At 40.0% G+C, this 15,102-nt stretch overlaps 1 protein-coding gene across 2 annotated transcripts; it reads right to left on the reverse strand.

Annotated features, from left to right (window-relative positions):
* Window positions 1–87: 87 nt before the first annotated feature.
* On the reverse strand, window positions 88–13,432 carry manba (mannosidase, beta A, lysosomal). 2 transcript variants are annotated; one of them, XM_050062109.1, is made up of 17 exons: window positions 13,072–13,432; window positions 11,485–11,579; window positions 11,295–11,400; window positions 11,039–11,212; window positions 10,494–10,617; window positions 9,757–9,926; window positions 7,814–7,924; window positions 6,978–7,129; window positions 6,635–6,752; window positions 4,581–4,667; window positions 4,194–4,361; window positions 3,860–4,078; window positions 3,560–3,724; window positions 3,330–3,474; window positions 3,021–3,163; window positions 1,235–1,495; window positions 88–983 (listed from the first exon to the last, which is right to left on the reverse strand). In XM_050062109.1, exons 1-17 carry the CDS (start codon window positions 13,291–13,293, stop codon window positions 759–761), a joined length of 2,685 nt encoding a protein of 894 aa, XP_049918066.1. In that variant the 5' UTR covers window positions 13,294–13,432; the 3' UTR covers window positions 88–758. The 2 variants fall into 2 exon arrangements, with proteins under 2 accessions (XP_049918066.1, XP_049918067.1); XM_050062110.1 differs by lacking the exon at window positions 88–983 and having other exon boundaries at window positions 1,339–1,520.
* Between the last annotated feature and the right edge of the window lie 1,670 nt (window positions 13,433–15,102).

Consider the following 15,102-nt stretch of genomic DNA (forward strand, 5'->3'; position numbering starts at 1 on the left):
TTTCAGTGCATAAAACGATCATCTGTAAAATCAAACCCAGCTCAGATTATTGTTGCATTCATGTGCTGTCAGAATAATCAGAAAATATTTCCCCGACATTATTTAGGTACTTTATAATAGGCAGGTCTGCACAGTGATACAGACATATGTTATTAAACACACACTTCTCAGGCACCTGCTGATGAGCAAACTGCTGGTGTTGCTAACGTCACTTGCTCGTTAGACTTTCACACCAACCTGCTGCATTAATATGATCACAGGATTCTCTGCTCTCTTCTTTTTTCTTTGGCAAACATTTAGAAAACTGGCACAAAGTTTTAACTCTCCTCCAAAAATATCTTCCACACACTCAAAAATCCACAAGAGTCAGTCCCAGAGGTGGGAGTGAGTCACACCTGTGCAAGTCCCAAGTCACTGTGGAGAAAATCAAGCGTGTTGAGTCCCTGCTACAAGTCACATGTCAAGTCATCACAAACTCCTGGAGATAAAATAAGATGATCTGTTCCCAGTGGTGGAATGTAACTAAATGCATTTACTCAGATACTGTCAGCACAGATCTGAGTCTTCTCTTCTCGTGCCACTTTCTACTTTCTACGAGTCAGGTCATGTGACTCGAGTCCTCCATCTCCGGTCACTCCTGTATCATAGTGTCTCTTTAAAAAGGACCTGTTCAGATCCAGGACACTGTGCTCCATCTTTTCCCACCTATCACCTCTGCACGTTGTCCCACCTCCACATGTAGACCAGCTGGTCTCAGGTCAGTATACGTCCCTTAAAGACGTGACGGTGAGGGATCTGGAGAGTTCTACAACGCTGGTCGGACGCCAAGCGGTAAAACTGACTGTCCTGTTTCTAGAAACCATCAGGAAGCCGTTGGAGCTGAAGCGTCCGGGGATGTTTCCCACATCGAGCCAGACGAAAGGAGCAACAGAGGCAGAGTGGAGGGTGACGCTGTAGCCGGTCTGATCCTGCTGCACTTTGGCCTGCGGGGAAACACACAGTGAACATGATGCAATCAGCAGGAAGTTCATTAAGGTTTTAAGTCCCTAATTTAGTCTAATTAAGTGTCATTTTGTTTGCGTGTGTAAAGGCCTTAATTCCTCCCTGAAAGTTTCTTTCTTTTTCTTAGTCGCTGTGTCGCCCCTCCTGTGCACAACAGATTAAAGGATTCCTCCATCGCTGCTTTAAACCTGTGTATGAATAAATAAACCTCCTTGTGAACACGCATTCTTACTGTGATGTTGGGTCTCTGCAGCCCCTGAGTGTCTTTGGGTGAGCACAGGAAGTGGTGGTTGGTGGGACCCTGCTGGGCGCCGGTGCTGTCCTCCAGGTGGAAGGTGAGCAGGCAGGTGAGGTGGGTGCAGTGTCCACATCCTGCCAGCAGGGCGGCGACTGGCTGTTTAAAAACGGTTGCAGCGCTGCCTCCGCGGACCAGGAGCAGGTCGGACTTCAGCGTGCAGACTGGATCCAGATCAGACCAGGAGTACACGGACACCTGAGCCACAAGACAGTAAACACACCTGTGACTCATCCGAGACACAAACATGACCACATGGTTAAATTCAGTTGGCTAGACTTTCAAATGATTTATACACCGATTTTTATATAATAATAATAATAATAATAATAATAAACTCCATTTATGTGGCACTTTTCTTTTTACGAAATTAGAGTGCTTTTAAGATAAATACATACAATAAAAAACAAAATAAAATACAACCAACAGAGATAATAAAAACATAAAAACACCAGGAGACCAAATAAAATGACATTAAAAAAACCCCCAAATAAGACCAAATAAAATAAAACAAAACAAATGAGCAGAGAGAGATGGAACAAACAGCAACGTAATAAATATTCATAAATCCTTTCCTATAAAATAAAGTTTTAAGAGTGGATTTCAGTTTATGCATTTTAAAATTTAAATGTCAAATGTTGGAGAATTGTGTGACAAATGAGAATTATTTCTCTTTTTATTAGAATCGTATAATGATGAATGTAGATTAAGTTTTTTACTGTTGCTTAATTTATGAGAAACGTTCTCACAACTTGCATTGCACCTATATTTTTTTTTGCCATACAGTGAAACACTGAAGCTAAATACGGCTTTTTAAAAATTATTAATTAATTTAACAGGTGCAATGAAATACAATGAACGTTAAAAAAATCATTAATTAATAAATAATATAAGATATATAAAAATAAAAATAAATATTTTTGCCCCTCATCCCAAACCCCTCAGTCCAACATAAAATAAATAAATAAAATAAAATAATAGTTTTTCAAAAAATATTTAAAAAGACAAAAAGAAATAATAATAAACAAATTAAAAAAAGAAAAAGAACATAAAAATTATTTATTTAAGTGAATAAAGTGATCTATAAATACTAGAAACATCTCTCTTAAAACACATGTCGTGGTAGGATTTTGATTCTGTGTCCAGGATGTGAATTTGAAATCAACATGATGTCATCAGTCTCATTTAAGCTTAAATGAGTGTTTAAATTAGCATCACATATTCTTAAATCCAAAAATAATTAGTAATGCTCTAAAAAACATATTCAATATGTTCAAATGTTAGCGCATGTCATGCACTGTGGAATTGTTTTTCTGTTTTTATTTTAATTAAATTCTGCAGTTTAATCTTCCACAGTGAAGTTAGAAAAACTACACGGAGAGGAAACGAGAAAAGTAATGAATGAAAAAGATATTTGATTATTTGTAACTGGCAAAAAAATAATTAAATTATGATTAATTAGACATCTGTTTTGTAATGCTGTTTTCTATGACTACATGGTATTGTTGTTTTTTAAATTGTAGTTTATTGTCTGTGCAGCATTATGTAGAAACTGTACTTATGTTGTCTCACTGAATATATTTGAGAGAGATCACTTAATTTTTTTTATAATAACATCTCTTGTTCCAGTGGAGTTTGAATCCACCTACTGTATTCTGATTAGACAAAACTAACCTGCAGAATAAATGTGATATAAAGACACAGTTCACCAGTGAAAACTCACCACAGCTCTGAGCGTCAGGTTGTAACTCAGGTCTGAGACGGCGTAGATGAACAGCGTGTCGTCATCCTTGAAGCCGACTGGCAATACGGCAGAGAAAAAGTTCTGTGCAAAATAATGCAGCATTTTCCACTTCCCACCAAACTCTGCACACACACACACACACACACACACACACACACAGAGGGAATGATGTATGATTATTTAACAACAGTGACCTTTAACCCCGACAGCAGATCCTTTACTAAAGAGAAAAAGTCTTAACACTACACTGTAAAGATGCTCCAAGATGCTGATCTGACGTTCACTCACCGATAGACGACCACGAGGGCGCCTGCCAAATATCGTTGAGCTGCCAGTACAGGGCGCCCATCGTGTGACCTTTGCCCTCAACGATCTCACTCTGACTTCGCCGATAGAACTCCGTCTGAGCCTTCACACACTCAGCCTGCATGACCTGGACATGACACATGAGGCTGTGTATAACAGTGTGTGATGATGATGAGTGTACAGGAGGAAGGTCATCAGCTCGTGAGTCTGACCTGAGTGACGTAGAGAGTGTCTGTAAATCTCTTCAGAGGATCTGTGGAGTTCGGCAGGAGGAAGTGTAACGCAGCCTGCTGCAACATCTGCTCGTTTCCATCCTGGTGGTGCTGACGATGGGAGGAGAAGTTACTGTTGTAGCTCCAGTCTTCTTTTATGGAAACCTGAAACAAAACAGACGAAACTTTATACCTTCATAACTTTCTTTTTCTTTAAGAACATGCCTCAAATTTTGACACAAACTGCTGATAAAATCCTGCAGAAAAACAAAACACGACAGGAAGGGTTTAATGAGTCACCGGCTGCAGAGTGGAGAATGAAGGCCAGGACTGGAAGCCATATTCAGAGGCGAAACGTGTCCGAGGGAAAGTCCTCCAATCCCAGCAGTCCAGGGTGTAGCTGTAGAAGTGTGTGTCTCCATAGTGAGGGTCGTAGGGGTTCGCTGCCACCCAGCTCTCCTGCTCCGATTCAGCTCCGTTTGTCGGACTGGAGATGAGGAACGGGCGACTGTGGTCCTCCTGAAGCAGATGTTAGACGCTCATTTCTTAAAGAATAACAACCTGGACCCTGCTTCCTCTGTTTTTGTATCTCAGGATCAATAAAGGGAACAATGACCTGTGACTTGACTCTCACCTGTTGAACTATCCGCCGTATGTTGTTCACATACAGAGTCACGTAGTCCTTCAGGTAAATGGGCCTCTGGGAAACTGGGATGTTGAACCAGTCTGTCGCCAGAGCAGCTTCGTTTTCATTGTTCCCACTCCAAATTATGATGGAAGGATGAGACTTGAGGCGCTGGACCTGACGAGTTACAGTATAAGAGTACATTTACTGTGAGTACAGGACACAACAACAACCTTCGGGAATGTTCTGAACCAGTCTGAAATGACTCTCGTTACTTTTGTTGGTATTTTAAAACTGCTGTTAACTTGCACAGTCACAGCAGATGATATAAAATGTAGTATACTATGGATAAAAGCTATAAATGTAAAGTACCATTTAAATAAATACGCTGCTCACCTGTTGGACGACCTCTTCGTTGACTGTCTGAATGAAGTCATCCTCAGTGGGATACATGGCACAGGCAAACATGAAGTCCTGCCAAATCTAAAGAGACAAATCTCTGAGTGTCCATCTGTTCTACAATATGTTCATGAGTCACAGACGTGTCACACAGCGTCAAAAATCAAACAGAAATATATTCATCTGTCCTCAAACAGTCCCACTTCAGTAATGTTATGGAACAGTGAAGCTTCAGAGTGAAAACTGAGAAGACATCTTCCGATTTATGCTTATTTTTGTATCAGTCTTAAAATATCTGACTCAGATATAGATATATAATAAAGGACAGAAATCATGTTATAGAAAAAATTGATTGGACGTGTAATTGGACATGTTGCTGTTTGATTTTGAGGACTTTAGGTCAACCCTTCTCTCAGTTGCCATAAAGATGATTTAGAGAAAATAGCAGACCGCTTCAGCATCAGGGACTCTAAACAATTACTTAGAAATGATCTTAAAGTCTTAAGGACTGTTCATTATTTGTAAGGGAGGGGAGAGGCAAAAGGAGGAGGCTTGTCAAATAATTTTCTTAAAGCACTGAGAAGGGGCTTACGTTTTTTATTTTGGCTCAGGGGAGGGGCATACAAATTTAAATGGTTGTAGTTTGTAATTATTTTACTGCAGATTTTTTAAGGAAACATGCCTTCAAACCTACGTGGGTTTGGTCTTTCTTTCAAAATGAACAAAATGACACCACAGCTCCACCCTCTCATCCAACAACGATCACTTCTGGCACCAAAAATCCAAAACGGCAACAGACGAAATGCCGAAATCAAGGCTTCAAAACAGGAGTCCCAAAACCAATAGGTGATGCCACAGTAGCTATGTACATTTTCTATACAGTCTATAGGTGGATCTGGTCCCAAAAGAAGTCAGTTGAGGTGTTTCGAGCATCTGATCAGGATCCTCCTGGGCACCTCCTGTAAGAGGTCTTCCCAGCACATCCAAGTGAAGGAGTTCAAGTATCTTGGGGTCTTGTTCACGAGTTAGAATAGAATGGAGCGTGAAATGGAATGGCAGTTTGGCATGGCATCCACAGTGATGTGGGTGCTGCACCAGACTGTAGTGGTGAAGAGGAAGCTGAACCAGAAGGTGAAGCTTTCAAATTACCAATCCGTCTATGTTTCAACCCTCACCTTTCAAATTACCAATCCGTCTATGTTTCAACCCTCACCTATGGTCATGAGCTCTGGGTAGTGACCGAACAAATTAGATCGTGGATACAAGTGGCCGAAATAAGTTTCCTCTGTAGGGTGTCTGAGCTCAGCCTTAGAGAAAGGAGGAGCAGCTCAGACATCGGGAGGGAGCTCAGACTAGAGCCGCTGCTCCTTCACGTCTAAAGGGGTCAGTTAAGGCGGTTAAGCATCTGATCAGGATCCTCCTGGGTGCCTCCTGTTAGAGATTTTCCAGGCACATCCAACTGGTAGGAGGCCCCGGGGCAGAATTCCAGAGGGATTACATATCTCATCTGGCCTGGGAACGCCTCAGGATCCCCCAGGAGGAGCTGGAAAGCATCACAGGGGAGAGGGACGTCTGGAGTACAGTGCTCAGTCCTGAGGCCCGGCCTCAGATAAGCGGATGAAAATGGATGGATGTGGAATAGAGTGCCAAAGATGTGTTTTCGCACATTTACCATCATAAAATGAATCAGAAGACCCATAACCTTGTCCTGCTGGTGTTAAGACCACATTTCCCATAAGCCTCAGTGACCTTCCTGATTTAAAAATGATGTGTTTGTGGGCTTCCCTTGGCCTTCAGGTCCCTCCACGTGCTTTTGATCTCTTTTTATGCTGATGATTGTCTCCTGTTTAAAGCTAATCTCCAAAAATAAATGATTACAGGTTTATTTTTGTTAGAATTCTGCAGGCAGCACCTGTAAGTACCTGTCCAAAGATTGTGAGATGTCTCAGAAAGAGATTCTTGTTGACTTTGTGATATTATTATTTATATTTGTGGTGGTAGTAATACTTAGAAGTAATGTAATACTGATACAGGATGATGACAGTAGTTACCATGATTCCCATCTCATCACAGATGCTGTAGAACAGATCCTGCTCGTACACTCCTCCTCCCCAGACCCTGAGAGCGTTCATGCTCGCGTCCACGGCTGACTGCAACAAGTTCCTCAAGCTGCAGGACAAACAGACAGCATCAGTAATAATGTATTCATAACAGAAATACAATCAGAAGTTTAAACACAACCTGTCCTGTGAAGTCAGAAATAAATCTGTACAAAGACACAGAGGAGACAAACTGTGTCTCTGAGAATATCATTATAATCAGTGATTAATATTCTTCTCACCAGGCTGGACTCAAACTAATCAACTCAAAGTCAGCTTTTCAAACTGAACTCACACAGCAGGGGTGACCTGGTCCTGGAAGGAGTGCGCTGGGATCCAGTTGGAGCCTTTGAGGAAAATTGGTTTCCCATTGATGCGGAAATAAAAGCTCAGGCCTGGAGACCCGACGATTGGCTCCTGGACAAGTTCTACCGTCCGAAAATAAACCTGCAGGAGACACTTTCATCAAAACACTAAAACTTTAAAGCACTGACCTCTGTAGTTTCAGTTTCAGAGACCGCCCTCAACAGTGATGCACAATTTTAATAAAGAGCAACAGGTGTGAAAATCAGCTTGTGTTTTACGTCTTTAAGTAGAAAAAAGACACATATATGTCCCTTTTATTGTAAATCTGAATTCTTCATTATGTTTTACATCTTATTGCTCTGTAAAGCACTTTGAATTGCCCTGCTGTTTGAAATGTGCTACATAAATAAAGCTTCCTTACTTTACCTGTATTTACTGTGTGACTTCATCTTGGACAAGAGGACTGAAAAAGCATTATCATCCTCGGCAGTTTTAAAATTTGCAACCACAGATTTTGTCAGAGAAACACTGATTTTGTAATACAAAACTTCTTTATTCAGTGTTTTTACCAGTTTTAATCACCTGGTCTGTTTGTTTCAAAGAGGAAGAGACCACTGTGGATAACCAGGAGGTCACGTTTGGCACACACGAAAAGTTTCCGCTGGTTACAATCTGCAATCCTCACCACTAGATGCCACTAAATCCTACACACTGCTTATTTAAGCCCATTTTACTGCTGCACATATCTCACAGTATAATGTCCTGGGTGAATACATCAGGTAAATGCTTAAATAACATATGAGGAGAATGTATGTGAACTCTGACCTTAGACGTTGTGTTCAGGATCATAAATCCATCCTGTAAGCCTCTGACAGTGAGTTGGTAAAAAGGTTGGTCACCGTGTCCGTTGGGCCACCACAGCTTCACCTGGTTACTCTGGAACAAGAAGAGAAAGCTCTCAAAAGTCTGCACAAATGTTCAGACAGTGATTTCTTTACTATTCAACTTAATTCAGATACAAAGGAGAGTCACTTCTGTCACAACAGGCTCATAAACTCTTAAACAGAGTATACTAATCCCTAACTACAAGTAAACTCACTTTTAACATTGTGTCCTGGTTCGTCCTGATAAGTGTCAATAAAGACAAAGCTTTTCGAAGTAGTTAAACTGGGCAGTACAATTACAGGCTGCAAACAAACCCCTCTGTCCTCTCACCACGGCAAAGCAGTCCAACGCTTAAGCGGCAAAATCAGACAACCACAGCCATCCCCCCACTCTTCAGTAAATTATGGAGCTCCTCAGGGGTCAATACTGGGACCGATTTTCTTTACTCCGTAAGTTATTTAAACAGTACACTATTTAGTTTTTGAGATTTGCTCATTATTATGAGCTAAGGGGTGTGATGGATTAAGAATCTCTGGTGCCTCAACGTATTTTCGTGCAATTTTCCACCACACATAATGTAGATCAATGACATCATTACAAGTGATGACAGAAGACAGAAATCTCAGTTGACTGCTGCAAAAGGAATGAATGTTCTAGATATTATGGTTCTTTTTTTAGATCGATATATATACAGGATTATACAACAGTTAGTTCCAACCGAGCATTTTGATTGGACAGGAGGCATTTCATGAGCGTTGACATACAGTATAACAGTACTGGGACCTTTAACTCTGCATGTATCACTCCGCTTTACAGCTGTTCTGAGCTGTTAATTACATTAACTGTTTATTAGCCCACATTAAGGGTCATTATGACAAACTTTGCACTGCAACGAAGAACATATTAACACAAATAGCATTCGAGTTAAATAATGAATGGTTGTCAGAAGACGAGGAAGGGACGGAACGAAGCCTGAATACTTCACTCTGAAACTCAAGGTATGCTCACATGACATCAGAAGACGATGCAACATATTGATTAAGCTGTTAACTGATCTACATCACAGGTATTCTATCTAATGTCAACAGACTGATTTTACTGGTGGCACAATAAATGGAGACACACAGATGTAGCCTACATGATACACAGCAGCTGGTCTGTTGTAACCTTAGACCTAGTTCACACAAAGTAGGAGGCTAGTGTGCAGGAATTGATTGTGTTGCTTGGCAACAGTCAAGTCCCAGTCCAGATGCAGAACTATTTGTGTTGGTGGAGCCAAAGAAATCATGAAATTAATACTGTTAATAAATAGCACTTGTGGAACTGTTGTATAAAAGCGATATCACACTCGAGGTTGTGCTGGTGTTACTGAATATCAGCAGACCTGTGATTATCTTCAGAACCCAGTCTGCAGCCTCATGCCTACGACAGAAACACAGCCGTGGTGATATTCAGTACAACAGCATATTGCTTAAATGTGTCCTGTCTGGTTGTGATATGTGTTTTCATAAACCCTTGTTGGGCCCGTACACAAACAACGTCTTTAACCGCCTAAAAAACACGAGGTCAGTGGCTGGGCGTGACTTTGGTGCCTTTTCTGTGCCAGCCTTCAAGAGCGCAGCGGCAGGTTGTGTCTGAGGTTGCTAAGCAACATTAATAAGCATATAGCCTCTTTACCAGACATCCTGAGTGCAGAGCTGATCTTCCTCCAGGAGCTGTTTATAAGTGTGTAGGCCTATCGTCTGTGGGACAGATGTGACGCTCTGACAGCTCTGCACTAACATGATCAACTTCTCCTCCATATTTATCACACACTGATATTAACTGAAGAAGGAAAGATATTTGTTGGCTGTGAAACAGTTTGTTTGGACTGTATTAAGTACCGTGTTGAGGTGTAAGGTGAAGCTGTTCTTGGTCTGTCCCGGGAGAAACTGTGTGTAGAAGCTCTGCTCTGAGTCCAGCTCAGGTATGGAGAGTGTGATCTGGCCATTCGTCGTCTGAACCGCATCAACAAGGAGCTCAACCTGGACCCTCCACTGAGACAGGCTGGAATCTACGCAGACAGATTATACAGACTATAAATAAGACAGAAAAACACTTTAATTATTCCACAATGGGTAAAACAAAGTAATCTTAGTAGAAAAGAAAATGGAAAGATACGACTCTAGGAGAAAATATTTGTATTTGATTTAGAAAGAAAATTCCCATCTACACCCAGCTGTCCGTTTATTAGGAAGACCTAATGAAGTCTAATACAACAGTCCTGATAAAAGTAATCCATGAAGGTTAAAAAGTGTTTTTTTAAAGCTATTTCAGAGGGTGTTAATTAAACTTCATGGTCATTTTGGTGGCTGCAGTCTGTGGTGCTGTTTAACTGTTTAGCATTATACTATCAGATGTTTCTGTTTTGTCTACTCTATTTATATCAGTGACGGTGGGCTAAATAACAGAGGCTCTTATGCAACAGATGAATGATTTAAGGGTTTAAGACTTTCTATCAGATAAGAGCCCCTCCCATTATTTGAAAATTCTGTTTGTGCCTCAAAGCATCTTTGTTTATATTCAGCATTACTCCATATTTTCTGTCCCAAACAAAATGTCTAATGAAGATGAGATGTACCGTGAAGAGGAACAGAGGAAACGTGGGTGAGCTGCAGGACATCAAACGCCTCCAGTCGTACTCCCTTCCACAGTCCCATCGTGGGGAACGAAGGTCCCCAGTCCCAACTGAAAGAGCTTTGCTCCTTCACAGAAACACAGAGAATGAATTACTGTTAAAATGTGCAAAGGTGTGATGCCTTTCAAATTTGTTTATTAAAATGTAAACATCATAAAATGAGGAAAAATTCTGCATGATATTTAAATTAACATATTATATTCTCACATTGTGGCTCTTACAGTCAGCCTTTAGTGCAGGTTTAAGAATAAACACACATTTTAAAAAGAAATTCTGCACAACGAAAATCAGCTGGAAAAAAAAATTGCATCATTATTAAACAGGTGCCTAAGCTGTTCAATTCATGAGGAAGGGTCGCCTTTTTTGGATTCTTCATTCACCATGGCGGCATGTGAGACTGACTACAAATGGTCATTTTGCAGTCCAATTATATCACTTCAATGGTCTGTTGGATAAAATGTTTCAGTTTTGACTCAGGTTGTACTCACTTTCCTGATGAAATTGACATGACACTCGCCCTTCTGGACATCTGGAGGACACTCAGGAGGAACTCTGTAGGCAGAGTGAGCTTTCCTCCGCTCAGACGCATAAACAACTGGAGACATAAAGCTCACTTTCAGCACATTGCTCCCGTCCTGCAGAGAGTCTCTGACTGAGAAGTCCTGCGCACCAAAAACAAGAAAGCAAACAAATGAAGAAAAGTGTACAGTGAATCCCGAAAAGCTTATATTTCAGTGAACATACATATCTACGAAACATGTTGTCCGTCTTCCCGATGACGACTCCATTGAGCCAAACTGATGCTACAGTGTCGACACCATCGAAGACGAGCAGCACCTTCTGTTTGGTCCTGTTGGTGCAGAGAACACACAGCTGAGACAGGAGCAAGACACAGGAAATTTTTTAGAAATAAAAATAAGGTCATTAAACTGACCTCAGCTGGGTCGAGACAGTGAACGTGGTCGTGTACGTCCAGTTGTCAAAAGAGATCCAGCTATAAGACACATCGTTGAACCTGAAATATGGGTCCTGAAAGAAACATTAAAAATGATTTTTTTTTTTTTAATTAATATAATTCCATTCCTAGTTTATGACTGTAAAAATAAGTTAAAGTTTAGTATGGGCTTTTAGCGACAGCATGTTTTAAAATTTTCATGCCAAAAGTCGGGCTGTAGCAGGATGTGAGAACAACTGAGGTCTTCATGTCCCCACCACATCCAAGAAAATTTTGACCACACAATCCAAAATTTGAAAAAAGAAAAATTATTTTTGTTTTTCCTTTTCACTTATCAATTGCTTAATTACATTGTCTTTTAATTGTGTTTCCAAAATGAAGATCTATCTGTTTTGCCAGCCCTAAAATGATAAAATTTTAATATACTGTCAATAAAAAATTGCTCGGATCATCCTGATGAATTATCCTGCAAGTGAAGGGAACACTGAAGCAGAGCAGCAACAGGTCAGATTTCGGGGGAAGCTCCCGTCCTGCGGCAGGTTCAAGACCTCGAGTCAAGGATCAACTGATTAGAATTTGGTGGTCAAGGACTGAAGGCCAAGGTCACTGTGACCTTGTCTGTTGCATTCTTATGAACACAGTATTTAAGAAGACTTTGAAGGAATTTCTTCAAATTTGGCACAAACATCCACTTGGACTCAACGATGAACTGATCAGAATTAGTGGTCAAAGGTCAAGATCACTGTGACCTCATAAACTATGTTTTGGAGAAATCTACATCCAGAGCCGTGACTTTTTGGACGGACCAAATGTACAGAGCTGTAAAGTTGTCCACCATGGTACCAGTTAGCTGCTAGCTAACCGTAGCTAACTTGTTTGTCCATTGTTTGGTCTGTGACGTAATAGGTCAACAGGAAAAAGGTCCAATACTAACAAGCTGAAAGGGGGCATATCTCCACCTATCGTAGAGGAGTCGCACATACTTGGCTCAATAAATGGATTCCCCTCGCGTGCTTGTATACTGGGACAAGGACAGTAGGCCAGTTAGATGTCCTCGTCTAGCTGGGACTGTAGCTCCACTTCACTGTGACTGGAAACGTACTGAGTAACTCAAAGGCCCTGTTTCCACCAAGCAGTATGGTTTGCAGAGGAAACCCTAGAGTCTAGGTACCATGTCTGGAGGGTTACTGTTGGTCCCAAGGGTACTGTACTGCATGTAAAAGCAACTGATGTCTATTAACAAGTAGCACAAAGATACAAAAAAAACTATATCCAAATAACTCAAGATGTTTTTGAGTAATGACATTAAAAGAACAACAAAGAGAGTGTCACAGTTTGTCCCAGTCTCCCCTACTGCTACTTTCACTTCAGTCACAGAGCTGAGCACTTCCTCCACCACTGAATGTACTACAGTACACAGTAATAATACACGGAAATACTCAAGTAAAGTACTTCATTACTTAAATGTTCTTTAGTATGTTCCTTCACTGAGGTGAAAATGTGACAGGGGACTGTGACCACACTGTAAACACCAGGTGCAGGTGTATCCTTAATGTACACACCCACCTGTATGAATCCCTGTCGCTGCAGAGCTGAATGAACACATCCAGGAACCTCCGCCGGCAGACACACCGAACCGTTATCGTTACACAGACTCCATTTACCAGTCAGACTGAGACTGACTGACCCAGAGACATGAAATGATCCATGAACTGAGGTAAACATGGATAAAACTCCGAAACACAAACACAACAAAACACCAAAGACACAGTTTCCGCACAGAGTCATAGCGGCTAGCTTGTTGGTGTTTCTGTCGTTAAAAAAGCGTGAATAAACTTTAAGAGTTAGAGTAAACTTTTAGAGTTCTGTCAAGAGCTGTATCCGAAAACAGTCAATAGTAGGTCCGCCATTTTGACGTTCTGTCTGCTGACCGGCGTCAGATATGTATGTCATATATGTATGTATGTCTATGGTCAGAGGGGGTCAGAGGGTACAGATGACCCAACGCCAAGGGGGGAACCATGAAACGGTTTATGGTTGACGTTTAAATTGGACTTTAGTAGAACAATTTACTTACTGACTAAAATCACTGATGACACAAGCTTTATGTATTTACATGTTAAATAAAAGTATTTTATTCACTAAAACATATTTTAACATGCTACCGGATATAGCCTCTCCCCGCAGGCGCTGTCAAATGGTTCAGTCCATCTGTTACTCGTCCACTGTCCAGGAGAGGCGCAGTTCATCTCAAACGAGCCTTTTACATCCACAAATGTGAGGTGTTAAGAATAGAACTTTAAAATTGAATTGGCTGAACTAGCAATGTGTAAAATCCGTAACGTAAAATATATGGCACATATTCCCTCAAAGTCCCTAACATGTATGGAGTCCAGACTTGCCAAAAACCTCTATTTAATGTTCACAAATGATAATAAAAATAATTCTAATTTATTTAATTTACTTTTGGTGTATGTGCTTTCTATTATTTTAATTAATAATTTATTTATTTTGTTTGTTCGTTTGTCTGTTTATTTGCTGTTTGTTTATTTTTTCATGCCCTTATATCTTCTGTTTTGTATTATTTATTTCTTGAACATGGTTTCATCTCTTCAGTATGGTGTCTGCTCTTGTTGAATTTCGCGTAAGTGTACTGTTTACCTTACTGGTTTGTACACTAATTTGTTTGCAATAAAGTTTCAAAAGAAGTGAGGTATTAAAAATCAAACCCTCACTCTGTACCTTTAACATATATATACGTCAAGACATAGAAAAGCTGTGAAAACCCTAAATTTGTGCTCCAAGTATAAGATCCTATCATTGTGTTAATTTATCATTAGTATGATTTTATTGCATATGTTTGATTTACCTGTATCACAGTTTGTTTGTAACCTCTGACATTGTCTGTCGATATTTGTTGTTCTTAATTCTCTGATTTCCAGTTATTATATGTTCTCTCACACTAATGTCTCTGTGTTCACAAGGAAATGTGAAATAGAGAATATTAAAAAATAAATCTCAAACGAGCCTTTAAAAAATATTATTTTATTTTTTATTATTTTATTTTTTCATTTTTTATTCAATTATTAATTAACAGTTAACATATGTCAGGGGATCAGATCAGGTCATGAGATGTTACATGGGGTCAGTAATTAATAAGATTTCTTTTTTTTTTTTTAGGATAGAACTGATTTGATGTTTGAGTTCAAATTAAAATTAAAATTAAGAAGGAGGGGTCATGATTGGAAAATTCCGATTTATGAATGTGAAATTTTGCAAGTAATAGAGTTAAATTGATGATATGATATTGATTCACTTTTGTAGAGGGGTAGGGGAAATGTCAAACAAGACATTTTCATAAAAAGGGGAAAATCAAAAATCAATATACTGAGAAATAAATCAACATCATGCCCAAGAGAAAAAAAATCAGCTGACAAAATGAGCAGCCCACATCAATGTCCTTTTATATGAAGACATAAAGACAGTGAATCATCTTATTTGTGATGAGGTAAATAAAAGGTAGGCAGATTTTCCTCCAGTCCAGGTCTGAAGTGAGGTTATTCCAGTATGAAACAACATCTGGAACAGAGACGTTTT

Source organism: Epinephelus moara, chromosome 14, assembly GCF_006386435.1.
Source record: "Epinephelus moara isolate mb chromosome 14, YSFRI_EMoa_1.0, whole genome shotgun sequence".
Lineage (NCBI taxonomy): Eukaryota > Metazoa > Chordata > Actinopteri > Perciformes > Serranidae > Epinephelus > Epinephelus moara.